Source organism: Canis lupus, chromosome 9 (assembly GCF_011100685.1).
Source record: "Canis lupus familiaris isolate Mischka breed German Shepherd chromosome 9, alternate assembly UU_Cfam_GSD_1.0, whole genome shotgun sequence".
NCBI classification, from domain to species: domain Eukaryota; kingdom Metazoa; phylum Chordata; class Mammalia; order Carnivora; family Canidae; genus Canis; species Canis lupus.
The window spans coordinates 33,299,906-33,322,484 of record NC_049230.1 but is presented as its reverse complement, the minus strand read 5'-3'; the positions used below and the strand labels follow the sequence as shown (position 1 = coordinate 33,322,484).

Genomic DNA, 22,579 nt, shown 5'->3' with positions numbered 1-22,579 from the left:
AGGTGTAGTTTTATATAAAACTTGCATCCATTTATTTTTCTATTTATATATGTAAAAATGAGATAAAGTTGTAATTCTTTTCTGGCCTATCTCAAATTTATGATTCACGTAATTCAATATAACTGAATTATTAGTGTCTAAAACTAAAGATTTTCTTTTCCAAGATATTTTAAAAGTGCCTCCCACCCCTCATTATTATCTGGAACTATTTAACTTCACCAGGCTGCTGGAATATCTGGCTCCCCATCAACAAGTCCAACCAAGGGACTCCTGGGTGGCTCAGCGGTTGGGTGCCTGCCTTCGGCTCAGGCTGTAATCCCAGGATCCAAGATCAAGTCCCGCATCAGGCTCCCTGAGAGGAGCCTCTTTCTCCCTCTGCCTGTCTCTGCCTCTCTCTCAGTCTGTCTCTCATGAATAAATAAATCTTAAAAAAAAAAAAGAAGTCCAACCAAGACTAAATGAATAACTGAGGAAACAATTATTCTAAAAATGTAATGACATATAGCTCTAGTAAAGACTAGTAAAGAAAAAGTATGTGTTTCTTCTGGATTAAAACAAGTAGATTTATCCCCAATATAGTGTAGACAAAATACACAGTATTGACCCATGTAACCTATGCCATGTAGCCTAAAAGTCACATCTGCTATAAGATCAGTTAGAAGCTTTTATTTGCAAATTATTTCAAAGCTATAAAATATCTCATTTCCACCTTTTCAAAGACATTCTCTTATTAACCTCAGAAATCCTAATACTATGTCACTAGAAAATATTTATTTTAATCTCTTGGGGGACATTTAAGCATAAAGTAAAACAGATACTTTTATACTAGCAGCTAAAGGTTCTAAACCATTGGACTTTTTAATTGACAACAGACCAGTAAAAACAGTTCTAAAATATTATATGTGTTTATTATTGATTCTTAGGGTTCGATAAACTGAAAAAAAAATTTTAATGATCCTTAAGAAGGTATTTATAACCCATAACTGAAGTCCTTCTCAACTAATGAGATTTTTGCTATTTTCAAATTGTTGTTCTTATTCTTTCAAAATGTTACATGTTGCTTTTATCTGGTAGAGAAATATCTAAGTATTCCCCATTTTGAAGGCAAAAATTTTATCCCAATTACTACTCTGAAAAATTGTTAAGTTGCTAATTATAACTATATTTTGTCTACTGAAACCTTGATCCTTTACTTAAGTAATTGCTTATCCCAAGTTAGTCTCAACTTTGAGTTTACCAAAATGAAGAATGTTAAATACATCTGCTGTTCCTATTCTAAAATTCTTGAGAAGCAACATATTGAGAAAACCATTCACTATGTTTTAATTTTCAGTGTATACATAAAACAATGAGAAGATAAGCACCTTTATTTCTTTACTTCAGAGAATCTCAGTCTGTTTAGCAGCTAAATATATTTCTAAAATCCTGACAGAAAACACACACTAGAGACTTATAAAACTGGTATTAAATGCAGTCTTATTTTCTTCTTATCCTAATCCCAACTACCAAATTGGTGAATATATAGTTCAGGTAGCTCTATTTAAGAATTTCAGCAACATTTGACAAGCATGACAGAGCTTTCAAAGTATATTACAAATTCCCAAAATAATGATTGGTATTTGAGAAAATATTTTGGGAAAAAAAAAATCACTTTCCCCAAACAAGCAATTTCAACATATATCTAATCAGAATTACTTCAAAATATTTCCTAAGAAATTTGAGGAACCACAATTTCAAATATATAGGGGTTTGCAGTTCAGAGATTATTTTGAGAAATGTCAGAATTACTTGTATAAAAATTGTCATTTCTAAATTTAGAACCACTTTTATCATCTGTAAAATAAAGTGCTTAGACAGAAAACTGATCTACCTCTACAGTGTCTTCCAATATGGACTGTGACTGATATGATTTTCTTTTATAAATAAAAAATAATTGTTAATTTAAAAGTATATCTTTTACACAATGAGGGGCTTTTTTTGCTTTTCTTAATCTGTAAAGGATCTTGAAGATACTTTATATAAACAAGCCAGCCATTTTATATCTGAATAAAAATAGGTTAATAGCTTTTTGCACAAAACACAGTAAAAATGATGAAATCTCTGATTTATGGTGAAATAATATTTTCTAACTTTGCTAGTTTTACTTCAAATCCAAACTTCTGTTCTCAAATGGCCATTTTATCATTTGAATAATTTTTCTAATTTTATGCATACTGAAATTAATCTTGCTTTCTTTCCATATGGAAAAACATATCTACTTACCATCTTATCATCTTCATATAGATTTCATTTAAAAAAAAAAAAACTGCTTGAATGGCAAATGACCGTTGCTGTTCTAATCTAATGACTCTCTTTTTGAGGGACCTTCTCTAATGTTTAAATGTATTTCTTTAATACTGACACTGCATTTGTAAAGGTAAGAACTGCCAAAATAGAATTAGTCTGAGGCTGAGATAAATTCCTCCACTTTGGCAAGTATTTCCAATTTATTTTAAGCAGGAAGTTTTAAGTGTCTTTATTTAGTGTTTAAAAATGACGTTTCATATGCCCTTTTCTCTGACAGTTTACAAACACCAGGAAGAAATAACTTGAAAATGTTAATACTGTTTATCCCTGGTGGTGGTATTACACGCCATTTTATTTATTTTGTATTTCCCAGAAAGCATTATTACTTTGGTAATCGGATAATATTTCAAAATTAAATTTTAAATAGCTTATAAAGTGTACAACATCAACACAATCCACCTCTCCAGCAGTTAGGTCAAATGCCTTTCCCCTATTGATAAGCTTCTGCTTTAACAGGAAGAATGATTTGATCAGGTGCCTGTTAGGTTGGATGAAGACCTGACATTTACTTTCTAGGCCCTTCTTTTAAGTTTTAGACTTTGAACTTAATTGCAGTGAGTCTTGCAGCAGTAAACTTTTGGGGTGCGAGGGGGCCAGAGTAACATCTTTCAATGCAACTACTAGCAAAATGTCAGGAGACTCAGGTTTACCAATGTTTTGAGAGACTTGTCAGTATTCTCCTGTCATTTCAGAACAATTCCATTTAGAAAGAAAAGCAATTGTAAACCGTTTCTATTTCAAGCCCATAAAAACCCGAACTGGAATGAAAGGCAAAGCCTTGACCTTTCTATTTTAGACTTTCATCTGTGTAGCTAAGCCATCTGCTTTCTCTCCCCTACCCCATCTACTTAATGGACTGAAAATACTGCACCTAATTGCAATTTTATCAAACCAGCCTGACTTTTCCACTTTAACGAATTAGGACTGTCTTTCACCTGAAGACTCGCTCGTAAAAAATGTGCTTATTACCCTTCCTTCTCAATTCCTTCCGACCTCCCTCAATTATGAGTTATCAAATGTCTTTAAGATACTCGGCTTCCGTGGATTAAGCCATCCATGGATAAGCTGAAGGAAAATCTACTCCTGTGTCTCCTCCTGTGGCTATTAGGCCGGTATTACCATCACTGTGGTTGCGGTTACGCAGGAGGCACCTCGCAGCTCAGCCTAGAAAGGAGCCGCGTCCCTCCGCCGCTAGACAACAGGGGACTCAGGCTGGGAAAAGACAGACCCGGGTGGGAGGAAAACCTCCAAGAGAAAGAAAGGAGCTGGCAAGAAGAGCGAGCCCGTAAGACTGGAAGAAAGGACCTTCCGAAGCACGAAGGGAAAAGGGTATTTGTCAAGTGAGGCAAGAAGTGGGTGACGGAGGTGCAGCGGCACGAAGGGGCCGGGCCGGCGGGAGGGCGCCGGGGGCGGCTCCCCGGTCAGGCAGGAGGCGCGGGGGCCGAGGCGGGCGTGGGCTGCTCGCAGCGACCGCCGGAGTCGGAGCAGCTGGGGCGCTTCCGAAGGCGCGAGGCGCGGGTGAGGGGGTGAAGAGAGGGAAAGAGAGCGGTTGAGGGGCCGAGAGAGCCGCGGGCCCACCCCCAGCCAAGCCCCGCTACTTAACTATTTGTAGAGCTGCTGCAGGCACAGGTCCAGGCTCTCGCCCTCCACCTCCTCGCGGGTGATGCGCTCCGACAGCGGCCGCGGGAGCGGGGGCAGCGGCGGCAGCTGGGGCTGCGGCGGCGCCGGCGGCACGGCCGACTGACCCCGGGCTGCCGCCGCCTCCTCCTCCTCCTCGCCCTCCGCCGCCGCCGCCGCCTCTTCCTCCACCGCCTCCTCCTCGGGCTCGGGGTCTTGTTCGTGCTCTTGCTCCCCCTCCTCTGTCGCGGCTACGGTGGCCGCCTCCTCCCCGGGGTCCTCGACCGAAGCCTCGGCCGCCTCAGCCGCGACCAGTTCGGGCTCGGGCTCCGACTCGGGTTCGGGTTCCGGCTCGGGCTCGCCGCCACCGCACGGTCCGCGAAACTCGCCCAGAAATAGCTCCAGAAAGCGCCGGTAAGTTTTCTCCTCAGGGCTGCAGCCGGCCATCGTTGCTCATGCCCCAGGGCCGACCGGGAAGTGGGTGGGGGGGAAGTCCAGGAAGGGGAGGGGGCTGCTCTCGAGCCTCGAGCTCCCGCAAAGGCTGTGAACGGCCGCACCGGCACGAGCGATCAGCACTAGGTTGCCTGGAGAGGGCTCCCGCAGGCGTGCGCGCCGCCGAGCGCGGACGTGCGCGGCCCGGGGGCGGGGGCGGAGCGCGCCGCCCCCCTCTGGTCTGGAGGGAAAGTTGGTGGCGGGCGCGCGCGCAGGGTCCAGCGGCGGCCCACCCGCCAGCCCTCCGCAGAGCTCAGCCCACGCTGCCTAGAGACTGTCGCCATGGCAACCGGCTCTAATTAAGAATTTCAGGGTCCCTCCCGTCGAGCCCGCGGAGTCGAAAGGACACTCGACTCGCCCGCTCTCCAACTCTGCATATCTTTTTTGTATGGATACCCTAGCCTCAAGTGGGTAAGAGTGAACTAAGACATCTCCAAGTCTAGCTGTTGGTTCTCATTTGGATTGGATTTACCTCAGTTTTCCTTATCTATCCCTGCCTTGCCTTTGCGTAGGTATCTGTTCAAACACCTTTTGTTGTTGATGACTCTAATAAGTAGTTTGGGGGAAAGGGGACATCAAACACCTGTCAAGTAGTAGGTTCCTTTGCATATATTCTCTCATTTGATAAAATGAAGAAAGTGCTGTTATCCTTATTTTTCTTTTTTTTTTAAGATTTTATTTATTTATTCATGAGAGATAGAGAGAGAGAGAGAGAGTCAGAGACACAGGCAGAGGGAGAAGCAGGTTCCATGCAGGGAGCCCCACGCGGGACTCGATCCCGGGGCCCCAGGATCACGCCCTGGGCAGAAGGCAGACACTCAACCGTTGAGCCACCCAGGCATCCCTATCCTCATTTTTCAAAAATAGGAAACAAAATTAATATTAAGTACTTTACCTACTTCAAGGTTTCAAAGCTACTAGCTGTGTCATGGTAATTAGAACCCAGATTGTCAGCCTTCAAAGCATTCTAGAACCTTTTTCCTTTACTCTTCGTTGTTTCTCGAGACTCAACACTGCAATATGTCTATAAAGACTTGTTTTTAGGGCTTTATAGTTTACAAGTTGTTTTTATACCTTTAATTCTTACAATAACACCTCAAGGTAGAAGACATCATTATCATTATGATTCCATTTTATAGATGTGAAAACTGTGCCATAAAGACATGGTGACTTTGCTCAAGGTCACACACAAATGATGCAACAAAGACTAAAATTCAAGTCTTTTTACTGCAAAGCCATTCGTTTTCTAGCATTCCAAGACACCCCTCCGTAGTCTCTGCATAATACATATTATACCTTATACATAATATGTCCTGTTTGTACATTTTCTTTGCTCTTCTTCCCCATCCCTCGAGCTTCTTTTCTTTCTTTCTTAGGTTGAAACTGAAACAACTTTAAATGATCCTAATTTTCTTACCAAACTACACACAAACCTATTATTTTCAAGCCTTACTGAGGGGGGTGGGAGAGGGAGAAGCTGTGTTGTTATACAGCTGTATAGATGATAGCATCATTACTGCATACTGCCATGTCCATGGCAACATATAATTCAGCAAAAACATAGTGATTCTTTCTCTACTTGGAAAAACATGTTCACAAATTATCCACCCCATCCTCTCCATTTATTGTTTCAGTTAGATGTAGGGTCTGAAATACTGTTTCTAGTTGGTTATTAATGGAAGAAGGAGTCTCTGTGCCAACTGTTTTCATATAATACTGTATTCTAAATCCCTGACCTGATACTGTTATTTTAAGATTAAGTGGGTTGAGCTCACTAATGTACATTATGGCATCATGTAAAATAGACATCCATTCTTTCTCCTAGTTCGAGATTAAATAATACATGATAGAAAGTGTATAGTGAGTAATGCATGAGTCCTCTATAACTATTTATTTTTGTCTCAAAGGTAAATAGAAAGACCCAATAAATAAATCTGTTTCCAGACAAGCTAAATATATTTATACATATTTTGTTTAAAAAATCGCCAGTTTAGAACTTTTCTGAGATGCCAAGAAAGCCTTTAAACTTCTCATTTGTCTGTTTTCAATCCACCTGTTAATTTACATTTCAGTGTGTCTAGAAAAGATTGACAAAACTTTTAAGACTCAAACCTAAATGTCCACAGCTTTACCTTCCAACAACATAACTGTTTAAAATCTCAGAATTTGACATGTCATTTAGTTCAAGTGGCATAGCTGTCAACTATAACAATTTATACCAAACTACACCTTCCTACTTTGTAATGTAGTTACCTCCCTCATCTAGATGACATTTATTTGTGACATTAATTTATGACTCAACTCACATATCAAAGGGAAGTGTTATATGTTGGGAAACATTACTACTAAAAGTAAAAGAAAAGCCCGCACCTCTATATTGCTATAAATGAGAGGTGTGTTTGCTTATATTAATAAAGATATTTCTTCACAAATATGGATCCTATTGCATTCATTTGACAGAGTACCTTTGCCAGAAGGCTGCTGACAGCAGTGCTGGGATCTCAGAGCAGCTGTGTAGGATGATTTTGCCATTGTCAAGAAATCTTTTTAGTCATTATTTTCCATTGCTTTACTTTCCTTTTCAGTTCCTCTTCTCCTACACTTTCCTTTTTTTTTTTTTAAAGCAATTTTTTTAAATTTTTTTTAATTTATTTATGATAGAGAGAGGGGGGGGGGCAGAGACACAGGCAGAGGGAGAAGCAGGCTCCATGCACCGGGAGCCCGATGTGGGATTCGATCCCAGGTCTCCAGGACCGCGACCTGGGCCAAAGGCAGGCGCCAAACCACTGCGCCACCCAGGGATCCCCCTCCTACACTTTCCTAATCCCCTTTCTTACTATCTAAAATATTGAGCTATAAAACCACGTGTATCGAGGGTATTTAAATTTTTTGAGGGTGTTTTGTTTTGTTTTGGTCTTCCTAAGATTTGCTCTCCTTCTAACCCTTAGCTCTTTAGAGGAAATGCACAATGTCCTTTCATGGACATTCAGAGTAATGATGATATCTATAAAATTAAAAAGAATTGTTGAGTTTGGCAGTTTCTTATCAGATAACCCAGCGATTCCTCTCCCAGATATTTACCCACAAGAAATGAAAACATGTTCACCAAATACACGTACACACCACATACACACACACACAAAAAAAAAAACTTGTAAAAAATGTTCACAATAGTTTTATTTAAATAGCTCAAACTTGGAAATAACCCAGATATTCATTAATAGGTGAGTGAATAAACAAATTGTGGTGTATTCATACAATAGTCTACTACTCAGTGGTAAAACGAAATTACTGAGAAACACAATGTAGATGAATCCCAAAAACATGCTGAGTGAAAAAAAAATCCAGGCACAAAAGAGTACATACTATCTGATTCCATTTACATGAAATTGTAGGAGCACCTGGGTGGCTCAGTCGGTTAAGCATCTGCCTTCAGCTCAGGTCGTGATTCTGAAGTGCTGGAATCGAGTCCCTGCGGTGCCCGGAACCTGCTTCTCCCTATCCCTCTGCTGTTCTCCCTGCTTGTGCTCTCTCTGTGAAAAAAACAGACAGGGATCCTTGGGTGGCTCAGCGGTTTAGCGCCTGCCTTCGGCCCAAGGCGTGATCCTGGAGTCCTGGGATCGAGTCCCACATCAGGCTCTCTGCATGGAGCCTGCTTCTCCCTCTGCCTGTGTCTCTGCCTCTCTCTCTCTGTGTCTCTCTCATATATAAATAAATAAAATATTTTTTAAAAAAAGAAAAAACAAAAAAGCCAAAAAAAAAAAAAACCTACATGAAATTCTAGAACAGGCACCATAGTAATCTATGGTGACAGAACGGGCAAAACTAATCTATGGTGGTTGCCTGCAACTGAGGTGGGGTGGGAGATTGATGAGAAAGGAGTAAGAAGATATTGGAGGGGGTGGGAGATTAAAATATTCTATATCTTTAAAAAAATAAATAAAAATAAAATAAAATATTCTATATCTTGACTGGTCACATATATATATTCATTTGTCAAAATAATTAAAGTGGGGCATCTGGGTGGCTCAGCATCTCTTTTTTAAAAAAATATTTTTTATTTATTTATTTATTTATTTATTTATTTATTTATTTATTTATGTATGTATTTAAGAGAGAGAGCACTTGAGTTGAGGGGGTTGCAGAGGGAGAGAGAGAATCTTTAAGCAAACTCCCCACTGAGCACTGGAGCCTGATGCAGGGCTTGATCCCAGGGCCCTAAGATCATGACCTGAGCTGAAATCAAGAGTCAGAGGCTAAAAAAAAAAAAAAAAAAAGAGTCAGAGGCTTAACTGATTTAGCCACCCCAAGTGTCTGACTCTTGATCTCAGTTCAAGTCTTAATCTCAGGGTCATGAGTTCAAGCCTAGCCTGGGGCCTACTTAATAAAAAAAATTTTTTAATAAAATAAAATAAATATACATTAAAATGTACATTTTTATGTAACAGTATTGTAAGTAAATTATACCTCAATAAAGTTGATTTTAGGGCAGCCCCGGTGGCTCAGCGGTTTGGTGCCACCTTCAATCCAGGGCATGATCCTGGAGACCTGGGGTTGAGTCCCGTGTCAGGTTCCCTGCATGCAGCCTGCTCTGCCCTCTGCCTCTGTTTCAGCCTCTCTCTCTCTCTCTCTCTCACTCCGTGTCTCTCATGAATAAATAAATAAAATATTTTTTAAAAAGTTGATTTTAAAAGTTAAACAGAATTGATTAATGTGTTAGTCCTTGTCCTTTTTGCTCTTATATCCATTCCTTCTCCCCCTTTGCTCTGTATTGTAGGGAGGCTGAAACTTTCAGGCTATAGTCACAAGGTTCCTTGACAGTTGACTTCCAGCTGAAATTTGCATTGGCAGGAAATTGGAAGGTGGCAGGAAAGGTGAAAACCAGGATATTTATTCCCTGTCCCCTATCTCAGTTCTAATGCCTGCTGCATCTCCTTGGTAACTTTGCTCCTCCTGAACATGTCTATTGAAATTCCAGCTTTTGCCTACGATACCAGTCTCTGAATTCCAGAAACATCTTCTTCCATTTGTCCATCAGCCTACAGATGATAGTGGCTTCTAGCTTCCTAATCTTGCCTGCTATGGACTCAATATTTGTGTTCTCCCAAAATTCTTATGTTGAAATCCTAACACCCAAGGTGACAGTATTAGTAGGTGGAGCCTTTGGAAGGTAATTAGGTCATGAAGGTTTGGTCATAGGATTAGTGTTCTTAAAAAAGAGGCTCAAGAAAGACCCTTCTCCCTTTCTACCACATGAAGACAGAGTAAAAAGATGGCTTTCTGTAACCAGACACTAAATCTGCCAGAACCCTGATCTTAGACCTTCCAGCCTCCAGAACCATGAGAAATACATGTTTGTTGATTATAAGCCACCCAGCTTATGATATTTTTGTTATAGCTGCCCAAACAAGACTGTCTCACCTTCCCTTTTGACTTTTCAGCTCTTCTATCACTTGTATAACAAATTTCCTGTATTCTATTCCTTGATTTCTTAACTGGATCTCAACTGATGCAATAACAAATACAACTTTAAAGAACCATAAAATGGATTATATATATATAAAATAAGTACAAAGGGATTAAGCAGACATTAAAGCAAGTTTAGATCTTCAAAGTTGCTTCTGAAACATTGAGCTTACTTGAAGTTAGCAGTAAATGATTTCCTAGAATTAAAACTTATGATAGGTTGCCAGTGGTTCAAGGGAAGTGGGAAAGGATGAATAGATAGCACACAGGATTTTCAGGGCAGCAAAAACTATTCTGTATGATACTATAATGGTGGACACATATCATTAGACATTTACGAAGGCCCACAGGATATATAACATAGTGAACCCAAATGTGAACTGTGTACTTTAGTTAATAATGAATTGATTCAATTATTGGCTCAATTATAACAAATGTACCTAACTAATGTAAGATGTTAAATAACTGGGGAAACTGGGAATGGGAGAGAAGACATATATATGAGAACTCTCCATCCTTTCTCCTCCTTTTTTGGTAAATCTAAAACTGCTCCAAAAAATAAAGTCTATTAATTTTAAAAAGGTAAAATATTTGACACGTGGTAAATAACTGGTACTTGTAACTAAGAAAAATCTATTTCTTAGTTTATCTTCACTCTTTTGTACACTATTCTAAAATATGCCTTATCTCTTTATAAAAAATAGAAATACTATTTCCAAAAAACCCTCAATTTTATTATTGCCAATTATAAAAAGCTATCAACTTGAAATTGATGCCATATCTCAAATGACAAAACAAATGTTTTTATATTTTTGAAAAAGTGTAGTAATAATAAAATATATAATCTTAGGTCTAGTGCCTAGGAAAATGTTTAAGGCCAGGCCTAATGATGAATGTTAAAATGTAAATATAAGGATGTGTAATTTTTCACTCATATTTTAAAAATTGAATGGAAGGATGACTAATGTGTAAGTACTTATTAAGATATTAAATCAGGGGACACCTGGGTGGCTCAGTGGCTGGGCATCTGCCTTTGGCTCAGGGCATGATACCCGGGGTCCTAGAATCAAGGCCCGCATCAGGCTCCCCACGTGAAGCCTGCTTCTCCCTCTGCCTGTGTCTCTGCCTGCCCCTCTCTCTCTCTCTCTGTCTCTCAAGAATACATAAATAAAAATCTTAAAAAAAAAAAAAAATATTAAATCAGTTGTGTTGTCAAACTGACCAGTAGGGAGCAATAGAATACTTGACAACTGAAAAAACTGAGCACATAGAAGTGTTTTCAAATAAGAATTTCTTCCTCCTTTCTCCTCAATATACCCTAGCTACATATTTTCCATTCTAAATCAATAACTTTAAAATAATCTCCATTTGCTGCCAAAAATATGACTGCTATATTAATTTTTATTCCCTTTCTATTGCTAGCTAATTGGTCATATTGCAGCAACAGTCCAAAGCTGTCAAAATTAAAATTCATGTCAGGCAATAACAGGCCTACATGCACTATTTCATTGGTTTTAACAAGCAAAGAAGTCCCCCAAACAGCCTCTTTTTTCTTACTGTTTTAATCACTACTGATAACAATCTTTGTTTTTATCTAGCATAGTTCTTTGAGGAACCAAAATTGTGAACTTATTACAACATGCTTATGAAAGAGGAAGCGGGCAGGGGTCCGTGGTAATTTCTGATGAAGGCACTATAAACGGCTAATATGTGGTATATGCCTTCTGTAATTAATGGTTCTTCTAAAATGAATTGACTCTATTAAAAAATGTACTTCAATATTTTGCTACTGGTTTCCACTTTATAGAAACTAAAAAGTGCTTTATGGTGGTAAAAATCTATATAATCATTTCCCTGTATATATTTACTTACAGTAATTACACTGCAAGAATTGAGACTGATATTGGTCATGTTCTATTTTAATCACCAAATGCCCATTACCACTCTGGAGCATTCATCAAAAAATCCAACTGCTTTTTAAAATAAAAATGAAATAGGCAACTAAATATGAAAACTTCATAAAGGTGTCTTCTATGCTCTGAGAGTTCTTAACACCTTATTCTTTATTGAGTGTGAATCTAATGGAATTGAGCCACAATGACATTTGTGACTAGAAGGGAAGATGGAAATGATTCCATTAACCTAGAGTGCTGTAACATATGGTAATCATAGGAGGTAGAATAGCTGTGTTGGACAAGGGTAGATGTAAGCCATGTGGCACAGACATTATCAATTACCACACATGGCAACCATGCTGACACAATGTATCTTCTCCAAAAAGGAAATGATTTTGGGCATATGAAGCCGTTTGTTGCCTTATGAAAGAGTGATCTATAAATGACATATCTGGCACCAATGTAGCACACGTGGTTTCTAGTTAATCCTGCAAGTTGAGGACAATTAAGATTTGATAAACCTCCATATACCTAAATAACAGTACAATACATTGCAGTTATTTGAACAAAGGCAGCTAATCAAAATATTTAGCAAAATAAATTTGGGTCCTTCATGTATAAAATTATTTTTCAAATATCTTTTTAAATTATCATATAAAATTTTGGAATTTTGTATCTCTGGAAATATATGCCAATACATGAAATTATTGGTATAAAACCTATGGGATAGGCAAAAGGTCAACTAAGGTGTACTGGGAGATGGAATTACAGTAATTGTAATTGCTCCCAGGTTTGACAAAAATACTGAATTTGAAAGAAACATGATAAAAATTGTTCTAAGAAAATTTGATATATAAACATTCTTTCAGATGAGTGCAGGGTAGATTGAAGAAGAGACACTGAAGGCTGAAAGATCAGTTGGGCAGTGGGAGAGAATGAGAACACAGAAGAGAATGATTCATTGGGAATGAAAATGAAAATAAAGAGAAGCTAAAAGACACTGTACAGGAAAATCTGAAATTCTACGGTTTCACCTGAAGACATAACCTACCCAGGGAGGCTCTCAAGAAGCTGTTCTGGATGTCTGTTGCTGCATAACTACCTCAAAACTTAGTGGCTAAAACAAAAACCATTTTATAGTATTTCACAGTATTTGTAAGTTGACTGGGTCAGCCAGGTGGTTCTCATCTGTAGGTCTCATGAGGTTCCAATCAGATAGAAGTTAATAGGAGATAAAGTCATCTGAAGATTCAAATGAGCTAGATGTCCAAGAGAACTCGCTTAGATTTTACTTTTTTCATTATATTGAAAAAACTGAGTGAAAAATGGCTAATATGTACATTGTTTTCTAGATACTCATTTGACTGTGTTGCCAAACCAAGAGTTGAAGCTGGCTATAAACTGGGTCTTCAGCTGGGCCTATCAATTTTAATGCCTGCACATAACATCTCCAACATGATAGCCTTAGAGTAGTCAAATTTCTTACATGGTGGCTCAGTGTTCCAAGAGTGAGTATTCAGTAAACATGACAGAAAGTGCATAGACTTTTATAACCTGGTGTCATAAGTTAATAACATCACTTCAGTGGTACACTATTGGTCAAAGCAGTAATAGGCCCATTCAGATTCAAGACAAAGGGACAAAATATATCCCACCTCCTGATGAGAAGAGTATCAAAGAATATTCTAAAACTACCATAGTGACAATTACCTGCATGAATTTATGACAAAGTATAGCCACTTGAACTTGGAGGTTCAGAAGTGTGATTGTTCCAACCTTAATTACACAGAAGGATGTTAACTAACAAATCTCAAAAGAAACTGGGCAGCCTGGGTGGCTCAGCAGTTTAGCACCGCCTTTGGCCCAGGGCGTGATCCTGGAGACCTGGGACCAAGTCCCGTGTCAGGCTCCCTGCATGGAGCCTGCTTCTCCCTCTCCCTGTGTCTGTGTCTCTGCCTCTCTCTCTCTCTCTCTCTCTCTCTCTGTATGTCTCTCACGAATAAATAAATAAAATATTTTTTAAAAAAAGAAACTGATATATAAAAATCACAATAACATACAAATTTACAATGAGAACCATTAACTTCCATTGAGACCGGACATTTGCATTGATATGGCTGAAACTAAAGTAACTGGGATCCAATTTATCAACAGGTTGATAATTGATGTACATGGAATCAGATAAGAGTTCACTATGACTCAAATATTTAATAGCATCAAACTGAGATAGCCTGATGCAATCATTTTTAAAATAAGGATCAGGTATCAAGACCAATCTCACAAGGACCCTCAACCCTTTGAACAGGGCTTGGGTAGTTATGTAAAAGCTTGCTCCATTTCGACCCTCCCTTTTCTACCATATTGTATTTACCAAGCCACCTTTTGATTGACACATTTTTAAGAATATTCCCCCATGCCATATTTTCTCAACTTAGAGTTTCCAACCTCAGCATTATTGATGTTTTGGGCCAAATAATTCTTTGTTGGAAGACTATAATGTATATTTTATGATGTTTAGCAGCATACCTGACCTTTACCCACCAAATGCCAATGGCACCTATCCCTACAGTTGTGATGACCAGAATATCTCCACACTGCCAAATGTCCCCTGGGAGACAAAAATCATCCCACCTCGAGTACCACTTCATTAATATAATTAAGAGCAAGAAGTTAGACTTCTTTTGAATTTCTGATAGGCTATTTCCCAATGGTATGACCTTGAGCAAGTTATAATTTACAATGTACATTCCTTTTTTTGGTTACCCAGCAGCTATACCACTTTCCTAGCAGTATCTCACTCTCTTTGAGGGAGTTATCTCTCCTCCATTTTATGTAATTTGGATAGTATTCCTGGCCTCCTCTTACATAAACCAAAGATAATTCTAGTGATTTCTCCCAGATTCTATCACATTCTGGGGTCAGACACTGATCTAAGGTCAACAGAATACTCTCTCCCCAGACTTTGAATGTTGAGCAAGAAGTATAGATAGGGGATGCCTGGGTGGCTTAGCGGTTGGGCGCCTGCCTTCAGCTCAGGTTGAGATCCCAGGATCTGGAATCGAGTTCCGCATCGAGCTCCCTGTGAGAAACCTGCTTCTCCCTCTGCCTGTCTGCCTCTCTCTCTTCTGTGTCTCTCATAGATAAATAAATCTTTTTTAAAAAGAGAGAGAGATAAGAAGAAGGGTGATAGTTCATTCATCAGTGGGTTCCTACCATGAGACCAATCTCATGGTCCTTGTTGTCTAGTGCTCTGAAATTAACTAGGTCATGCATTTCTGAGCTGGTTTCTTCTGCCTTCCTATCATTTCTGTAAGTTTTTTTTATGTCTTTCCAATAAGTTCTTTTGCCTTAAATTTCCAGTAAGTTTCCATTATTTACAATTGAAGAATCCTAATAGATGCAACTTATCTGAGGATAAAAATACCTACCCTTAACAAAGTTACTGAATGGGCTATTTTACAATAATACATGTAAAGTACTTAGCATAGTCCCTGACGTGTGGCAATCAGACAATAAATGTTAGCTACTATTAGTAAGAGTCTTGAAGATTTCATAGTTTAATTCTGAGAGCAAAGTTATTTCTCTAAATTGTAAATTCTTAGAGTCTTAGTGGGACTTGCTGACACTTGAGTGTATAGAATTAATTATAGAATTAATAATTTGGCAGCAGATAAGACATGTAGTCATTATGAGAGTAAGTCTTGAGAAAGATTCCAATATTAAGAAAAGTGAAATACAGAACAAGCTGGTGGTTTCCAGAGGGGAGGTGGGTGATGGATGGGTGAAATAGGTGATGGGGATTAAGGAGTGCACTTGTCTGATGAGCACTGGATGATATATGCAATTGTTGAATCACCATATTATATATATGAAAGTAATATAACACTGTATATTAACTATACTAGAATTAAAATGAAATTTTAAAAATTTAAAGATTTTGTTTATTTGCTAGAGAGAGAGCAAGCACAAATGGGGAGAGGGGTGAAGGGAGAGGAACAGTCAGACACCCCACTGAGCACAGAGCCACTGTGGGTCTTGATCCCAGGACCCCAAGATTATGACCTAAGCCAAAGTTAGAAGCTTAACTAACTGAGCTACCCAGGCCCCCTAAAATGAGATGAAATTTTTTAAAAAGAGAAATGAAGTAGAAAAAAGAAAACCAGTTTGGGGATTGAAATAGCATTGTTGTTTTTTTCTAAGATTTTTTTTTTCAGTAACCTCTACACCCAGTGTGAGGCTCAAACTTACAACCCTGAGATCAAGAGTCGAATGCTCCACTGACTGAGTCGCCAGGCGCCCAGGGTTGGTTTTATATTCGTTAAATATTTGATAGAATTATGACATTGTTCACAGAAGATGGACTGCAAGGGTTTGGAGCATGGGTGATTAAGACTTGATTTGGGACACAAAAAAGGATTAACATGACAACTGAAATAAGAAACTAAGGTAATTCTTCCAAGGCTGGAGAGAAAGTGGACATCTTAAGGTATTCTTTCATTATAAACAGAAGCCAATTGGTGCTGATTTAACAAAGAAACCATTTATGGGAAAGAATAAAGTAGGAGAAATAGAGTCACTTCAACTATCTTATCCAGTCATTGCTGCTGAAATAAATATATTTCAATCACTTTTCTCCAGTCCTGGGTCTTCCACTCAAGTTTCAAGTGTAGGGGCAGGAGCATCATTGACTCTGCCTGAGCTCCTGGCCTACCCCTCACTAATGAGGGGGCAAGACACCAGAAATTACAGTCCCACTAAGACTTTATAAATTAAAGAATGGGAAACACAACTTACAAAAGGAAAACAGGGAGCTATTAAGAAGAGGACATGTGGGGCAGCCCAGGTGGCTCAGCGGTTTAGCGCCGCCTTCAGCCCAGGGCATGAACCTGGAGACTCGGGATCGACTCCCATGTCGGGCTCCCTGCATGGAGCCTGCTTCTCCCTCTGCCTGTGTCTCTGCCTCTCTTTCTCTCTGTGTCTCTCATGAATAAATAAATAAATATTTTTTAAAAAGAAAAAAGGAGATATGTGCTTGCTTCAGCAGCACATATATTAAGAAGGGGACATGTATGTTGATTATCAAAAAACACCCTATGCATGTACATTAAAGGGGTCTCCAATTCAGGCAAAAGAGCAAGATGGTCTTATATCAAAGTTCCCAAGGGGACAGAGTTTCAAAGTGCCAAATGTTGCTTCAAGGATGAGAATTCTAAGGGGAAGAGGCCTGCAACTCCATCAATTTTATTGAACTTTATGGGGCGCCTGCATGGCTGGATCAGTTAAGCATCTGCCTTCAGCTCAGGTCATGATCCCAGGGTCCTGCCTCTCCCCCTGCTTGTGCTTGCTTTCTATCTCTCCCTCTCAAATAACTAAAAACCTTAACATTTTTTTATTGAACTTTGGAGAATACAATTTTGGTAGAATAGTGAACAAGCGAATATAAAAGCCAAGTTAGAAAAAGAAAGGAATGATGAGAGGTCCAGTTTTTAGTAAGTTCATAAAGTGCTTCTTCCTCCATAGTATCAGTGTACTTTATCTAAATTGAGCAACTCAAGGCAGCCTTGAAAGCATAGCCAAGGGAACCTGGGTGGCTCAGCAGTTGGGCATCTGCCTTCAGCTCAAGGCATGATCCGGGATCTGGGATTGAATCCCACATCGGGCTCCTTGCAGAAAGCCTGCTTCTCCCTCTGCCTGTGTCTCTGCCTCTCTTTCTCTATGTCTCTCATGAATGAATAAATGAAAGAAAGAAAGAAAAGAAAGAAAGAAAGAAAGAAAGAAAGAAAGAAAGAAAGAAAGAAAGAAAGGAAAAAAGAAAAGAAAAGAAGAAAAGAAAAGAAAGAAAAGAAAAGAAAAAAGAAAAGAAAAGAAAAGAAAAGAAAAGAAAAGAAAAGAAAAAAAGAAAAGAAAAGAAAGAAAAGGAAAAAGAAAAAGACCGGCCAAATCTGTAAATGTTGGACTTCCATTTTCATTAAATATTTGAAAGCCAATTGGCTGCCCAAATAAACAAAATCTTAAAAAAAAAAAAAAAAAAGCTAGTGCAAATATTACTTTAAAAAAATTAATTGGGGCAGCTGGAGTGGCTCAGCAGTTTAGTGACACTTTCAGCCCAGGGCCTGATCTTGGAGATCCAGGATCGAGTTCCATGTCAGGCTCCCTCCATGGAGCCTGCTTCTCCATCTCTCTGTGTCTCTGCCTTTCTCTCTCTCTCTCTCTCTCTCTCTCTGTGTCTCTCATGAATAAATAAAATCTTTAAAAAATAAATAAATAAAATTTAAAAAATAAAAAATTAATTGAAAAACAGGGGTGCCTGGGTGACTCAGTCGGTTAAGCATCTGCCTTCAGCTCAGGTCATGATCCCAGGGTTCTGGGATGGAGCCCCAGGAGCCCCACATTGGGTTCCCTGCTAAGCGTAGAGTCGTCAGCTCCTTCCTCTCCTTCTGCCCCTCCCCCCTCACTTGTGTTTTCTCTCGTTTGCTCTCTCTCAAATAAATGAATAAAATCTTTTTTAAAAATGCAATCAGAAAATTTTTTTAAAATTTTTTAAAAAGATTATTTATTCATGAGAGACACAGAGAGAGAGGCAGAGACACAGGCAGAGGGAGAAGCAGGCTCCATGCAGGGAGCCCAACATGGGACTCGATCCCGGGTCTCCATGATCATGCCCTGGACTGAAGGCAGAGCTTAAACCGCTGAGCCACCCGGGCTACCCAGAAAAAAAAAAATAAAAAAGACCAGAAAAATGTTTTTTCTCTTGAAAAACTGGTATACTTACCATTAGACCAAAAGTAACATAACCAATTATGCCTTCCTCCTCACCTTGGTTTATATGACTTTTTAAAAATAAAAACACAAATTTTTTAAATTTATTTGAGAGAGAAAACGAGGGACAAAGCATGAGCAGAGGGGGGGAAGCAGACAGAGAAGGAGAAGCTGACTTCCAACTGAGCAGGAAGGCCAATGTGGGTCTCAATCCCAGGACCCTGAGATCATGACCTAAGCTGAAGTCAGATGCTTAGCCAACTGTGCCTGCCAGGTGCCCCGGTTTATATGACTTCTTTTTTTTCTTTAAAGATTTTATTTATTTATTCATGAGAGACACACAGACACAAAGGCAGAGATACAAGCAGAGGGAGAAGCAGGCTCCCTGCAAGGAGCCTGAGGCGGAACTCGATCCCAGACCCCAGGATCATGCCCTGAGCCAAAGGCAACGTTCAACCGCTGAGCCACCCAAGCATCCCTACATGACCTCTTAACATGAATTCTATATGCTGCTTTGCTTTTGTCTTTTTTTAAGATTTTATTTATTTACTCATGAGGGACAGAGACAGAGAGAGGCAAAGACACAGAGGGAAAAGCAGGCTCCATGCAGGGAGCCAGACATGGGACTCCATCCCAGGTCTCTAGGATCACTCCCTGGGCTGAAGGCGGCGCTAAACCGCTGAGCCACCCCGGCTGCCCTGCTTTGGTCTTTTATCTGTATTAATCTTTAAATTTTGAAATAGGTAAAACATGTTTTCATGAATTCTCAAGCCGGTCTGAGAACCCAACTTTTATGTTCTCATAAAACAGGCTACACATAAAATTATTCTCAGAGTAATGGTGTATTTAAAAATTCACACTTACTGCACATAAGGAAAGCCAAATGGGTAGTGAGATTCAAATGGATAGTTGAAGCACAGAAAGGCCAATGTCAATGATGAACTAAATCTGAAAACAGACAAAGGATTAACTGTGGTTGAATATACACGGAATCTTGTCAACATGTTTTATGCCAAAATCAGTTCTGAGGGAGCAAAATGTTCTGTAAATTTTTAACAGTAACAGTAAATTTAGGCACTGACGTTAACTAAAAATACATATTATGAACAGCCAGCCTCTCTTCTGTAACTCAATGGTTTTTTTAAAAGCAATAGAACATTTCGACATTATGTCTCAAAACTGAAATGTAATGTATTGGAATAAAACCACTAGTATTATTGATTTTGAAAATTAAAAAATGTAAATGTCACTTTTCCACATTTTTTAGTATTGCTCATTTAAACTGAATATTTAATAATGCCTTTACAGTAAGAGAAACCACAAAATATCCAACAGTGAATTTAGCAATCATTTAGTCCTATATTGTTTTATAAATAAGAAAAGGTCATGGGAAAATAAGGGTGCCAAAATTGACATGGCTTACTAATGTCTCAGCTGAAATTAGAATGCAGGTCTTCTGGCTCTAGTCGTATGTTTTTTCTACCACATTATAAGGTGATAACTAGATGTAAACTTTTTACTAGGAACATTATTAACAACATCAAAAAAAGTTTAGAAAATAAAAATAGCGGATATAAGAAATGAAAGTAAATTTATTAGGGTTAAAATTTAAGCTAGTAGGAATAGTTAGAAAATATTTCAAAGTCAAATCAACTGTCCCAAACTTGATAAGCAATAAAAGTCAATAAAAGTTTCAGAAACCAAACTGTTGCTCATATGAATTTATAAGCAAAATAATATTGGAAACAACCCAAAATGAGGGGCACCTGGGTGGCTCAGTTGAGCATCCAACTCTTAATTTCGGCTCAGGTCATGGAATTGAACTCAGTGGAGTATGCTTCTCTTCCTCTGCCCCTCCCCTTGCGTGCCCTCTTTCTCTCTCTTTTTCAAATAAAAAAAAAAAAAAAAACCACCAAAACGCCAAATGTTCAAGAAGTTAAACATTTTAAGTGAATTTTTTAAATGTGGAATATACTTGTAATAGAATACTGTTCAGCCATAAAAAATGAAGTTCTTATACATGCTACACCATGGATGAACCTTGAAAGCATGCTAAGTAAAATAAACCAGGCACAAAAGGAAAAATATTGCATGATTCCACTTATATAAAATACATACAGTAGGCAATTTCATAGAGAGTAGATCAGAGATTACCAGGAGCTTGTGGGGGGAGCAATGCACAGAATGGAAAATTTTGCTTCAAGTGTACAGAATTTGTTTGGGTGATGAAAGTTTTAGAAACTGGTGATAAATATACAACACTGTGCATGTAGTTAATGCCACTGAATCGCACACTTAAAAAAGGTTAAAATAGCAAATTTTATATATATTTTATCACAATTTTAAAAAGTTAAAAAAATATTTTGGGGCACCTGGCTGGCTCAGTCAGCAGAGCACATGTCTCAGGGACATGAGTTCAAGCCTCACATTGGGCATAGGGCTTATTTTTTATTTATTCTTTTATTTTTATTTTTTTAAGATTTTATTTATTTATTCATAGAGATGCAGAGAGAGAGAGAGAGAGAGAGAGAGAGGCAGAGACACAGGCAGAGGGAGCAGGCTCCATGCAGAGAGCCTGACATGGGACTAGATCCAGGGTCTCCAGATCACGCCCTGGGCTGCAGGCGGCGCTAAACTGCTGCACCACCGGGGCTGCCCAGGGCTTATTTTAAAAAAAAATAATAATAGCAATAAAAAAGTCAAACAAAAATTTCAATACCACTATTAAGTTATATTCTTAAATAGGGATGCCTGGGTGGCTCAGCGGTTGAGTGCCTGCCTTCAGCACAGGGCATGATCCTGGAATCCCAGATCAAATCCCACATCGGGCTCCCTGCATGGAGCCTGTTTCTCTCTCTCTCTGCCTATGTCTCTGCTCCTCTCTCTCTCTCTGTGTCTCTCATGAATAAATAAATAAAAATTAATAAAAATTAAAATTAAAATTAAAAAATAAAAAATAAAAATAAATAAAAAATCCTCAGAAACATTAACCTATGCATGACAAGTTGTATTCTTATCTGACCTTTGGAGAAACAGAATTTATTCTAAATCTTATTTGAAACATTCATTCAACAAGTAGTTATTAAATGTTTGTATGTTAGGCTTTAGATGGATAGATGGATAGAAGGAATGAATATAGACAGACCAGCCTATCCCATCTACCTTACAGAAGGATCAAATTAAATAATGTAAAAGTGTTTGAAAATCATAAGGCATTATATACTTTGTTACATATCCCCCCCCCCCAAATTCAAGCTAAAGTTATAATGCTCTGGGAGGAAAAATACTTTTAAAAAGGGTAAATTGTTTGTAAAACCAGGAGAGAATTAGTTAATAAAGACTACCCATGTGTTTGAAAAATTATAGATTTATGCATTAAAGATAGTGGTGGAATTATCTCTAAGGTTTCCTCTAGCAATAAAAATCTATAATCATTGCTTTGAAGTATTAAGCTTCTATCCTGAAAAATAAAACAAAAAAACAAATTCCTGAGTTAAGTTGTCGGAGCTTTTAATTCTATACCTTATTATATTTTATACCTTTAATAACTTTTTTGAAATCAAACTTTCTTTTTAAGATTTTATTTATTTATTCATGAGAGACACAGAGAGAAAGAGAGGCAGAGACACAGGCAGAGGGAGAAGCAGGCTCCACGCATGGAGCCTGAAATGGGACTTGATCCCAGATCTTCAGCATCACGCCCTGGGCTGAAGGCGGTGCTACACCGCTGAGCCACGCGGGCTGCTCTCAAACTTTATTTTCCAAGTGCATTAATGTGGAAAAGGCTTCCCAAAGCAGAGCAATTCTGAATTGCTAGTTTTTGTTTACTCTTCCCAAAATGAGGGGTGCCTGGTTGGTTCAGTCGGTTAAGCATCCGCCTTAGGCTCAAGTCATGATCCCAGGGTCCTGGGTCCTGGGATCGAGCCCCACATCAGGCTCTCTGCTGGGTTGAGAGCCTGCTTCTCCCTCTTCCTCTGCTTGTTGCTCCCCTTGCTTGTGCTGTC

General features: G+C 38.8%; 2 protein-coding genes across 3 annotated transcripts in view; both read right to left on the bottom strand.

Moving 5' to 3' along the window:
• PPM1E (protein phosphatase, Mg2+/Mn2+ dependent 1E) overlaps positions 1 to 4,587 on the bottom strand; it is a 213,353-nt gene extending 208,766 nt beyond the window's left edge. Inside the window, exon 1 of the mRNA XM_038547942.1 lies at positions 3,950 to 4,587. Coding sequence (XP_038403870.1) covers positions 3,950 to 4,410 — 461 coding nt within the window. The 5' untranslated portion in view covers positions 4,411 to 4,587. The remainder of the gene's footprint in view (positions 1 to 3,949) is intronic.
• Positions 4,588 to 7,612: 3,025 nt separating this feature from the next.
• The window catches only part of RAD51C (RAD51 paralog C), a 57,399-nt gene continuing 42,432 nt past the window's right edge, over positions 7,613 to 22,579 (bottom strand). The window contains exons 10-11 of one of the 2 annotated variants that reach the window (XR_005364602.1): positions 19,440 to 19,523; positions 7,613 to 7,988 (exon numbers count right to left, since the gene is read on the bottom strand). The gene's annotated coding sequence lies outside the window, so the exon portion shown is untranslated. The remainder of the gene's footprint in view (positions 7,989 to 19,439; positions 19,524 to 22,579) is intronic. The other variant, XM_038547929.1, reaches the window with a different exon arrangement.